Source organism: Rhinolophus sinicus, linkage group LG04 (assembly GCF_036562045.2).
Source record: "Rhinolophus sinicus isolate RSC01 linkage group LG04, ASM3656204v1, whole genome shotgun sequence".
Lineage (NCBI taxonomy): Eukaryota > Metazoa > Chordata > Mammalia > Chiroptera > Rhinolophidae > Rhinolophus > Rhinolophus sinicus.
This window is the reverse complement of record NC_133754.1, coordinates 91,537,768-91,550,629: the sequence shown is the minus strand read 5'-3', so window position 1 is coordinate 91,550,629 and position 12,862 is coordinate 91,537,768. Positions and strand designations below refer to the sequence as shown.

Sequence of the window (12,862 nt, the reverse complement as noted above, 5' to 3'; positions counted from 1 at the left end):
TAGTGGTAAATTTGGTATATTAGCAAACATGATATTTAATAGTAAATTACATCAAGTGTACATCTTAAAGAGTGTTACATCTTCAATGAATCATTAACATGCTCCATTCATATTTGACCTGGGTAAAGATTAAAGTTGGCAAAGAGGTGGAGAAAATAGGAAATAAATTTGTGTTAGAGACTTGAGTTCCTGGGCTCCTGAGTTTTTGCCTCCTTGAATTTTACTTCTCACATTTCTGGGGCAGTATTTATAGAAGATGAAGGTTCTAGCTCTGCAGTTACACTAACTGCATGAGGTATATATGTCATACTGCAATTGTTACCTGATTTTTTCTTGAAAATTAAAATATCCCTTTAAATTAATAAATGGATGTTCTGCAATTATATTTGAGTATTATATTTTTTTGCAGCTAGTTTGCTGAGGTGGTTAGAGCACCTCGCCAAGGATGAGAGTGGGGGAAAACTATAGACTTGTTTCTTATAATTGCAAGAATATCTTTTGGGGGCTATTTGACAATACAGGTAATTCAGGGGTGAGGCTGAAAGTGTGAGTACCTGAAGTCATATGATCTTAATGCCTATTAGATAGAAGAAGAATAAATGGTTACAAAAAAGGGAGAATATATAGAGGATTGTTTTTCTCTATGAGGCTTTATCTAGATAAGAATGTGATCACAATTTTTCATTTTACATTTTCAATTTGGCAGGCTTTGTTGAAAATTTCAGATTTGTTAATATCAACTCTTTAAAAGATAAAACTATAAATAAAGCATGGAAATCAGAGGCAAATTTTGTTAGTGAAAAATTGTTAAATAAGTATGAGTTATAGGCAAGATGTATAATTCGGATATGAGCAATTCTTAGTTTATGCCCAGGAATTCATTAGAAGATTATTTTTAACAGAGCTTAAATGTCTTCCTATGATACATCTTTTCCTCAGTTCACCCTTCTCATCATCATGTTCAGTGTGCATAGATTTATATACTAAATAATTGTGGTATATTCTAGGCATACGAAAAATATCGAGTCACTTCAGCAGCCATTGTCTTTTCTCATTGCAAAGTACTTCCTCTTTTATTAATAGGCTTCATTAATATTCTACTTCTTTTATATAGTGCTATCAGTTTCATAATTTATGCTAAGCTGATAACATATGGCTACATCTGGATATTTCATTACATATGTACACTTTTTTGTGAGGAAATAAGCTATGACACAAAATTGATTATTATAATTGAGTTATAATGAATTCTGTGGAAAAATAAAAACTAGTTTTGGGGAAGGGCTTAAAAACTAGCATCCCTAAAGATTTTCTTCATAATATTTTACTCCCTATTATCTCCAGAAACAATTTTGACATGAAATTGCTACTATAATTTAGATGAATTCTTATAATATACGTTATAGATATACATGTTATATTTAGTTTGCATGTAAATTTTATGTAAAAAGGAATTTCTCATAAGAATACTCTATTCATTTTGTATCCCTAGTATTGTATGTTAAATATCAAACCCTGAATAAATTAAGAGCCTCAGGGTCATGGCCCAGCAGAACATAGAAGTAGCCAGCTCTCTAATCTGGCCCCAGGCTCCTTTTAATCCATCATTCAGTCTTTCTAATGACATTTTTTCTCTAGAAACTTAAAAAAGTATAGCCCTGTTATCAGGCCCATATGCATGCTTGATAAAACTGTTGTTTTACTTTTTACTCTAGACTAAATGGGTAATTTGACAGTTTGAGAGGTATATTGGTGTTTATCTGTCTAGTATCTACTTATCTATGAGACGGTTCTGACCGATTTATTTGTGATTAGTTTTTCTGCTGGTTAGAACTGTATCTCAAGGTGACCAAAATCTTAAGTTTGATCCCTGTATGAGGCTTTTAGGTTTTTTTTGCTTATATGCTAAAGTTCACCTTGACAGCAAATACCAGCAAGAAGATCTCTTGAGGCTGTTTGATGGGAGAAAAGAAGGGTCAATAACCTTCAATACAAGAGAACTGGAAGGAAAAATAATTCAAAAAGTTTTGCAGGAGATGAGTTACAACTTATCAATGACACCGCAATAAAGGATATAAGCCACTACAGGTAGTTTCTAAATATATATAACTCAATAGACTTCAGTTGCAATACTCAAAAAGATGTTGAACTTCAACAGAAAAGATATTGAAAATAACACAGAAACATTATTCTGCCACTGTACTAAACACAAGAAGTTTGGATCTGTAATGCTGAATAAGTTCTTATTGCTGAAACACACAAAAGTATATAAAAATAACAGAAATTCCCAAGCAAAACCATACTTCTTAAGGTGATAAAAGGATTGATTTGAGATGACTAATGAGAAAAAACTTTTCTACTCAAAGCGAAACTTTGTGATCTAAATATATAAAACAGAATTCTTTTGGTCAGGATAAACAAAACGGGAGGTGGAAAAGTAATCATTTCTCATATGTTATGGTATCATAGGTCTGGGAAACATCCTCTGAAAATAGAAGGAAAGTAAATTTAGTAAGAATGAGGGTGAAGTGGGTTGAAGATCTAAGTTGGTTCAAGAAGACTTGAGAAATGTCAAATATATATATATATATATATATATATATATATATATATATATTTATATATATATATGTGTGTGTATATATATTTACATATATATGTATATATGTATAGTATATATAAATGTATATATATTAAATGTATATATAAATTAAGTATATATATGTGTGTGTGTGTGTGTGTGTGTGTGTGTATGTATATACACACATACAGGATGCCAGAAAAGTGTATACACATTTTAAGAAAGGAAAACAGTATTAAAATTGTAATACTCAATATATACCGAAAACAAAAGATGAATACAAGTCACGTTTGACTTCTGCTATTATAAGAGCTGTTCAAAGTGGTTACCATCAGTATCCAGACACTTCTGATTATGGCGAACTACTGCTTGAGCATAGATAACATCTCTTAAAATGTGTATACCTTTTTTTGATACCCCAGATATATATATATATAGATAGATAGATAGATAGACAGATAGACAGATAGACAGATAGACAGATAGACAGATAGATAGATAGATAGATGTATATATATATCTATATCTATATATATATACATATATATATATATATATATTCACAGGATGTAAAGTACAGCATAGGGAATATAGTCAATGGTATTGTAACAGCTATAAACAATGTCAGAGGGGTAGTAGATCGGGGGGTGGGGGGTAATCACTTTGTGAGAGGTGTAAATGTCTAACTATTATGTTGCTTTGTACACCTGAAGCTAATTAAAAAAAAGAAGCCTTGAGAGAAACCCCTGCTCAGAGCTTCAATTTATCATCAATAAAATTAACATGATGAGGGACCCATTTATAAGCCACACTCTTCTCCATACCTTGTTCAGTCTTGTTCTTATAAATCTAGATCCTTAACTGAGGGAACACTTCCTTTACCAGCCAGGAGGAATGAGTAAGATAACATGGAAGGCTCGTTAACATAGTAATCAAATCAGACCATGCCTTTTTGTCCCTACTACACTTTTTGTAAAAGGTTAAAGCCTTCCTACCATGCTGTCTTTCCCTCTTCCCCCTCCCCCATAAAAAAAGACCAATTTTATCTGCTCTGATAATGATTTAAAAAAAAGGGGGGGGGATCATGCTAGCTCCCCAGCAGTAATAGGACTCAATGGGACTTAAGAAGTCATCACTCTAAATTGTTCATTTTATTAATGAAGGCATTGAAAATCCTGAGAGGTTGCGATCACCCATAATTTAATAGTCTCTTAGTGTCAGGACCTGGGTATTCAAATCCAGTGTTTTTTCCACACAAACCCAATAATATAGAGAATAACATTTATAATCATGGGTCTAGCAAAGCAGTTAGAACTCAGTCTTAGATATGAGGCACTCAGAATTCACCAAGCTTGATGTATAATACGATGTTTTGATAAATGTATTTGGTATTTAAGCTTTCTTTTTATGCCCTGTTATTTAAGCAAGATGATCATTCATAATTTTTTTTATTCTAGAAAATCTGTTTTCATCCTAAAAAATCTCCAAATAGATTAATTCCCCAAGGTCAGAATACCTAAAGAAAAGGTTGCCTTTAGCTGCTATTTCTTTTGGCTGGAATTATAATTCTCACAATTAAATTTATACTATATTTAACCATTCAGCTATGGTTTGGATATGATTTTTTCTAGCCAGTTTTCATGGAAACTTTTGTTACAACTTTTGCACCTAAAAGGTAGTCAATGACTCTTTTAATTGTACAAGTTATGAAAAGTTTGGAGCTTCTATTTTGCAATATTAATTACCATTTTCTGACATTATATAACGTATCTCATTGGTTATTATCCATTTCCTCCAGTAAAATTTAATCTTCATAAGGGCAAGGGATATTTTTCTTTACCTATCTCTCTCTCTCTCTTTTACTTTTATATCACTATTGCCCTGCACTATGCTTACTTAGTACATAGAAAGTACTCCACATATTTTCATTGATTGCATAAAGACTAGAAATACTACTCTGTTTCCCCAAAAATAAGACCTAGCTGGACAATCAGCTCTAATGTGTCTTTTGGAGCAAAAATTAATATAAGACCCAGTATTATATTATATTATATTATATTATATTATATTATATTATATTATATTTAAATAAGACCAGGTCTTATATTAATTTTTTGCTCCAAACGATGCATTAGCACTGATTGTCCAGCTAGGTCTTATTTTCGGGGAAACACAGTATATGTGCTTACACAGCATTTATCTACAACATTTTTCAAAATGAAATATTCTGTATTTCTTTTTAGATATCAGGATTTTTAGACATTCAGTATAACTTACCAACAATGGGAAATTTAATTTTCTAACACTTCTTTAACAATTATTCCTCAAAAATTTTCTATGAAGAAAATTCCATACAGGACATATTCCTAATGTGAAATATTGATTTTAAATGAAAACAGGGTAATTTTATATTGAATATAATTGAACTGAAATGTCATACTTACTTTATTCAAAAAGACACTTACAGATCATCTAAACTTTCTTCCTAACTTAAGCAGAAGGATCTTGTGGTCACACTTTATGCATTTCAGGTTAATGAGAATGTACTCTATTTTAAAGTTCACGTAAGAAGGTGTTTTTCTTTCCAGTAAGATATGTAAAACATATCAAATCTTGTTCCTATGAACTTTTCTTATGGTTGGTAGAATATTTATAATCTTTAAAAGTGAAAAATGTATCTGTCTCATATTCAGACATAGTCCGTTTTTTCTGCCTTTTCCTTATTATACAGTCTGTGCAGTAGTTTAGAGAGTTAATCCAAACTGTTCTGAGACTGTGAATCATGAAATTTGTCACACATTTTCTAATTACTAAATAATTAGATGGATATCATACTAGAGAGGTTTAACATGATGAGCTAAATTAAAAAAAAAAGTGATTTCTGTGCAAACCACAGCAGGCTAGAGAAAAGAATAATTAAAATGTAAATTTTAATTATGGCTATAATAACAACAGGAAAGGAAAACAGGGTTTTCACCAGCTACGTTAAGGTTTTCTACCTTACCATGATTTGCTGCAGATCCAAAACATTTTTATTTCTTTGAAAAGAACAGAGATTGAAGGATGTCCTATTATTAAATTTCCTATTTTTAATTTTACTATAAAATGTCAAAGATAAACTTAAATGGATTAATTTTAAAGAATGTTTACAGTTACTTTATGTATAGAATCATGAATTCTGCGGAGTAATTTGTACTTATCTTTTAGAAGGCATATCAAGAAAATTAGAATAATTATTTACATATGTCCGATGACACATGTTGAAAAGCTTTAAAAGACAAACATAGAAACAACAGCCCAGAGAATCATTCATAGGATACGAAATCATTAAAATCTGGAATTCTAAAACCTAAGGTTACATTTCATAGGCTGCATTTAAGAGTAGGTCCACCACCGCTGTAAGATAATTACTTAGCTCTGGGGATTAGGCCTTGGAGCTACAATGGTCAGGACCTATTTTAAACATTCCTATGCCTAAACTTTAATGAATATTCTTTTCTGAGCAACAAAATTCCATGGCAGTATTACGTTTTGATTATATTTTCTATAGTAACACATTTACCCAGGACCCATGGTAATATCATCCACTCGACGATGGTTGGTGGTGGACCTTGCCTGTTCAAGTCTGACCTGTCGATGTGCTGAGAGGCAAGCAACAGCAGGAACAAAAAAGTCAAATAGGATGCTGTATGGCAGATGAACTTGATAAATGGCTTTCTGATGAAGAGTCCAAGTGGGCTCTTAGGAGCTATCAGGTAGCACACAGAGAAGACGGGAAAAAGAAGTCCTATTATGAAGCATGTCACCATCTTCACTGCCCAGTGTCTTCTCCTCCAGCCTGGGAACTCATCGTACCAGCGAGAGGCAAGCAGTTGTTGACAATTAGGTTGGGCAACAAACTAAATGGAAAGGAAAAGGAAAAGGAAGTCAGGGTTACATGTAATGATTCAGTCCATCAATAAGAACACAGAGTTATCTTTAAAGTCAGAAATTCTGCTTTAAATAATTTTATATTTTAACAATCATAAAGTGCTTTAGCTAGAGAAAAGCCTATTTGTTGAACATTTTACACCCAAGGCATAGTGCTAATGTGTTTAGCCAGAGGCAACAGAAATCAAAATACTACGGTTCATTTGAGAAAGTAAAAATAGAGCAGGAAAAGAAGAATATTTATGGGATATATTGATAAGTGAACCAAACTGTGTGCAAAGATCCACACATTTATGTACATATGCAAGAACTATAATATATATAGCATAAAATAAAAAAAATGTTAATGATGGTTATTTCTTGATTTAGTGGTTATTTCATATACTTGCTTTTCATTTTTATAGTTGGTTGCCCTTTTAATATTTTTATAATAAACACTTAACTACTTTAATCATCAGAAAAAGTAAATACTTGTATATTTTTAATTTAATTGAGGCAATACGAAAAACATATATGAAATCTTATCTGGATTACCAGAATATAAATCATCATAGCTGAATTTGGTGGAAACAAAGAAAATTCCTTACCTAAATATAATCAATTACCACATACAAAACGTTTCACAAACATGACATCATTTTATACTGGCAACACGTTTGAGATGTTGCATAAAACTTTCTCTATTGTAAGGATGGGGACAGAGGAAGTTATAAGAGGTCAGTAAATTTATTCAAGGTTGCATATCTATTGCATATCTAGTAAATTATGAAATATTTGACTATCTGGTCCAGGACTTTTTTTTTTTTTTTTTTTGCACACTACATTTCTCCCTGGGACTGACAACTTCAACTAAGCATTAGACAAATTCAGAGGGAGTTTTCTCTTCCAGATGGAATGGTCCAAGAAAGCTTCCAAATGGGTCTAAGCTCTGAATGGCAGATTTGTTAAGTAGAGAAGAGAAGGGAAAGCAATTCAAGGCAAGGTACTGTGGGAGAGAGAGCATACACACCGGTGACAAAGTGTACTGTGTGGACCCAGGAATGCACATGGGTAGTTTTGATAGTAGTAGAAGCTCTAGTCCCTTGTTAGGACCACAGGAAAGTTCTGTTGGCATGAAAAATAGGCCTAATCTAGAAATAAACTAAATATTTGGCCCTTTCAAAGGACTCCCCATCCCATTCCTGCCACCCCAATATTTTCCTTTTTTTTCCCTTCAGTCTTAGCCTATATGGATCTCTGTTAGGCAAGACTTTGCTTCTTCTCTTCTTTGATGATAAACAAGTAAATAACTCCTAGATACACAAAAAGGGCCTTGTTTATCATAAACTAAAATCTATTTGAGAGTCAAAATAGAGATGGGTAATTGATTAAAAGACCAGTTCAATAGTTGAAGTGTGTATCCATATCAACTGAAGATGTAATGATTTCTCATGCAACTATTTCTCTTCATATTGTCTTGGATACTCTACTCATCAAAGAATATAGTGGGCAAAGAAATATGTAATAAATTGATTTAAATTCATAATAATGGGTTAAGTAAATACAAATAAAACAATAAAACTGCATTTCTTCAAGATTGGGATAATGAAGTCTCTCTTCATTACTTTGTAAGTAATTTGCTTAAGTAAGATTTAAGCTCTGTAAAGTTAAATTTTATAGTTCAAAGAGTAACTTCTTAACATACTACTTGCCTATTATTCTGGTCAAAGTCAGTTATTTGAAAGTCAAAATTGCGTTCTTGCTGATATATCTACAGAGTGCTGGCTAAGAGCAATATAGGTTATTAACAAGCCCTGTTCTATTTAAGAATTGGTCTCCCCTTCCCACACATACACAATTTTTTTTCCATTAGCATTTTACAAACAAATCATAATCTACCAACCTTATTTCTATTTTTTCATATATAATGTTCTTCATAGTATTAGAATTTAGCACAATTGAGAGGCCTTGATAGAAGGGAATTAAAGAAACTTATGGAAAAATGCAAAACTAAGCTTCATTAATCCTCACAAATTGAAGAAACTCTATAAGGGACTAAGTATAATAGCACATTCCATACATATAGAAAAAGTACACAATAAAAAAGATATGTACTTTGTTCCACATAGTCTGGTTGAATTCTTGGACCAACAAACTGCACGTCCTGGTGAAAATCTCACTAAAGCATGGGACACCAGGGCAATTGAGTATACAACTGTACAAGGAGCACTTAATGTTTGCTTGGATAAGTATTTCTGTTGCCCAATATACACATATAGACTATGTTAAATTGCCTAGGAGAAGCAAATCATATAATCCTCATAGAATACCTGCCCTTGCCAAGCATGAGGTTGGCTTTAATTTTTACTAACACTTTCTCTTAAAAAGATCTTTTTCTTTAATTATTGGAAAGTACAGAACTGTGCTTAGTAAGCAAAGATGTATACATTTTTATTAAACACAGACACAGTGAGGTTTATGTACAGAGAAAGAATAGAGACAGGACTATATAAGCAAAGCAGGAGTGGGTGTGATACACAGATTTCCCAAAAAGTAGATATTTGGCTATAAATTTATTCTAATCATAGGATTGAAGTAACCCAAACAGTATTCATAAGAATCACTAGAAATCTAGACATTCTCACAATGGTTTTACATTTTTTTTCCTACAATAGCAGTTCACTACACGTCTACACCAGCGTTCCCCAAATGGTATTCCCTTAATGAACAGATTTTCATGAAGAAATGGATTTCATGGTGAAATTAATTACCAAATTAAGGATAAAATACTAAACTTTTATATTACAGGATTTTTCAGTCTTTAACTGCTAAAGTAGGTTAAAACTTTCAATGAGCTCATGTTTCCCTTCCTTCTGTTCTTTATTTTTTCTTTCCTCCGTGCTTCCTTCTTTGTACTTTGTTCCTTCTTTTTTCCCTCCTTCCTGTCCTTCTTTGTCTCTTTCTCCCCAACCTGCTCTGTCTCTGGCTTTACTTGCGTTATTTAGAGGAATACTCAGCTTTACCCCAACCTCCTCTGAAGGACACACTCAGAGAGAGACCATTCTATCTTTCTGACATCTGCCACGGGTCCATTCTAGGAATCCCTCTCCAGATGGGCCATTACATTGCCGGCAGCATCCTGGGAGCTTACAACTCCTGCCTCCTCTATTCCATCTTTGAGCCACAGGAGATACCATCTTCTGTACTATTCAAGGACTGGGGAAAGTGGGGGTTGTTTTCAGGCACACTGTATTATAACCCCTTCTCTCCTTCAAGCTGTTGGTCAATTCCAGCATAACTTCTGCAATCTCATTGAAATATATACTAAAACATTGTAAACTTTCAAATTCATATTTGTGCCATGCATTTATAAAAGACACTGAAAAAAAACAAAAAACTTCCTATCCCTCTTTTAGTAACCTTTAAAAAAAAGTTTCAAAAGCCTGATGTCATGATTATTTATAAAATCTTGAGTCATGGAATTCCAAATATTGAAGAAACTGTGAAATTTATAAATTTTAATCTCATTTTTAGAAATAAAGTGAGATCCAATATCAATGATTTAAAAACAACTCAAAATACTAAAACACCCCAAATCACAAAGAAAACAGAGAATAAAAATGATGAGGAGAAAGCATAAAGCTGAAAAGTAAACACAAACAACAACAAAAAAAACTGAAAACAAACTTCATTACTACATGGGGAGAAATTAAAATATTAATTGGCTATGTGCAGTGTAAGCAGAAGAGAATTCAAAAGTTAACAGAGACCTAATAATTAAAATAACTGTATCAGATTTATTTGATATTTGTTCTTTCTTCATCTTTTCAGTTTTTCAATATATTTTTCTAGTTTAAAATTTTATGTCTAAAGTTCAGACTGTGGCCATATTCTCTATAAGAGCAAAATCTAGATCTGAGAACAACCAACTTGACTACTTTATGCATCTTGAATAAGTCAGATAATTACATGGCAGTCTCAATTGGCTGCTGACTGATTATAAACAGAGTTGAAACTTTGGAGCTGAATGTATTATAGTGAGTTCCATGAGAGCAATCTGATTCCTTTACTTAGAAAGGATGACAGATTCACATACATGCCAGTTTCCTCTGGGTCCTACTATTTATTCTTTAACAATTCACAAATAATCTATATCCTTTGGGATTTTATTTTCTTTGCCCAGGGATGTTTTTTCAACAACACATTTGTTATGTTGATAGCAAGGCTTAAGGATTATTTCTAGGCAGAGGAACTTCAGGGAATTATTCTGTCCAAAGCTGAAAGCCCTTTCTTCCACTTCAGGCCCAAACTTCATAGCTGCCAATGGTCTTTAGCTGCCTGGGCTTCTCCCTGTTTCCTAGAGATAGCTCTAGCTGTGTTCCTAATGAAAACAATTCTTCTGGCCTCCAGGAGCACAGTCATACTGAAAAAGTAATCAGACTCTCCTACTTCATTCATTAAAGTATCTTTTTCACCTGGTCTTCCTTAATTTAATTAAGACAGTAGTATTCTGCATCATCAATGAGTTAGACATTGGCTAGGTAAGTGGGGAGAGGACCAAGATCTGTAAGAACCAGATAAAACTGTCTTCCTGGAACTCAACTTGTGTTGGGGACTGATCATGTGACTGGGTAACTTAATACAGATCATTATATAACTTGTTTATAAAGAGGTAGAAGGTATAGGAAGGATTATGCCAACATGAAATAATCAGAAAATTGAAGGAAGCAAGATTTGTTAAGCATGAAACAAACAACAACAACAAAAAGACAGGTAGAATTTTGACAGGCCCAGGTGGAAGTGTTATAAGTCAGATTTAGAGCTTGTCATATTAAAAACTTGAAGATGGAGATAAGTATGTTTAGACAAGCTTGTGCTAGAAGGTTACAATCAATGATGGATATACTACTAGAGTATCATGCGGGGTCTCAGCTGCCGTTCCCCGTACAAGAACACAAGGTCTGGTGAGGCCAAAAAGGAACACCAATGGAGCCATAGATAGGGGACTCATACCACTATATTTTCGTTGGTGGCTGGGTTGGAGACACAGGAAGCAGGAGCCACACGATCGGCAACCTGCCGTCCGCTTCTCTGTCAACCAACCCAACTTGCTAGCTTCAATCTGCACTGGCTAGCGTAGCCACGGCAGTTATATTATTGGCTAATGGCTAACCAGTGACAGTTGATGGCCACCCAGCCACAGCAGATGGCCATCTGATTACAGCTGATTGGCCATCTAATAACCAAGACAGCACCTTTCCACGTGAGGTCAAGAGCCTGGAGACTGCTCTCTGGGACTCTGCCCCACATAGAGTGAAAGAGAAATTGCAGCCATACTTTGGGTTATAGATGAGAATGTTTACTGAGCCAATGCTGGAGTCTAAGCCTTGCTGCTCAGTGTGGGCCAAGGCCAATGACATTGGCATTAACGGTAAACTCCTTAAAGATGCAGATCTCAGGCTCCACTTTAGACCTGCTGAATAAGAACTGGCATTTAACAGTGTGATTCCTCTGGATGTTACAACTTTAATAAACACTAGTTTAAAGGCTTTGATATCTAATGAAGTTATAGTTTGCTCCACTGTAAAAGGAGGATTTGATAAACACTGAAAAAGTAGTTTTAATTCAATGTAAATACACAGTTGAATGCTTATAAATCCTGGGAGCAAGTGTGTGTGTATGTGTGTGTGTGTGTGTCGTGCGGGGCAGCTTGCGGAGTCTCTGGTCCCACTCCCCACATAAGAATGCAGGATATGGTGAGGCTAAAAAGAACACCCATGGAGCCATAGATAGGGGAGTCACACCACTATAGTCTTGCTGGCGGCTGGGTTGGAGACACAGGAAACAGGAGCCACACTATCTGCAACATGCCGTCTAGTTCTCTGCAATCTGCAACCCACAATCCACTGTGCTAACTGCAGTCAGCGCTTGCCAGCCACCATCTTCTTGCTAGCCTCCATTTTTTGCTAGCATAGCCACAGCAGTTATATTAGTGGCCAATGATTCACTGGTCACAGCTAATGGCCAACTAGCCACAGCTGATGGCCATGCAATCACAGTTGATGGCCATTTACTACCTGAGCCAGCACCTTTCCACGTGAGGCCGAGAGCCTGGAAACTTCACTCCTGTCTCTGTTTCCACAGTGTGTGTTTGTTTGAAGCTAAGCCCAGCTGTGGTGGTATGAGAACTCGGGATATAGGGAGTAGCCATGGGGTGGTGGTTCTGAAAGGTGAGTGAGCAACAGGACCACCTGGAGGCTTGTTCAAACACACGTTCCCGAATGACATCTCCCATATTTCTGATTCAGTGGTCCAAGAGGAAGCCCTAAACTTTGCATTTCTACCAAATCCCCTGGTGACACTGTTGTTACT

The 12,862-nt window shown here is 34.5% G+C and overlaps 1 protein-coding gene across 5 annotated transcripts in view; it reads right to left on the bottom strand.

Moving 5' to 3' along the window:
• TRPC4 (transient receptor potential cation channel subfamily C member 4) overlaps positions 1–12,862 on the bottom strand; it is a 217,893-nt gene that overhangs the window by 54,078 nt on the left and 150,953 nt on the right. For all 5 annotated transcript variants that reach the window (XM_074329993.1, XM_074329992.1, XM_019736606.2 and 2 more), the window contains one exon: positions 6,144–6,480. In XM_074329993.1, coding sequence (XP_074186094.1) covers positions 6,144–6,480 — 337 coding nt within the window. The remainder of the gene's footprint in view (positions 1–6,143; positions 6,481–12,862) is intronic.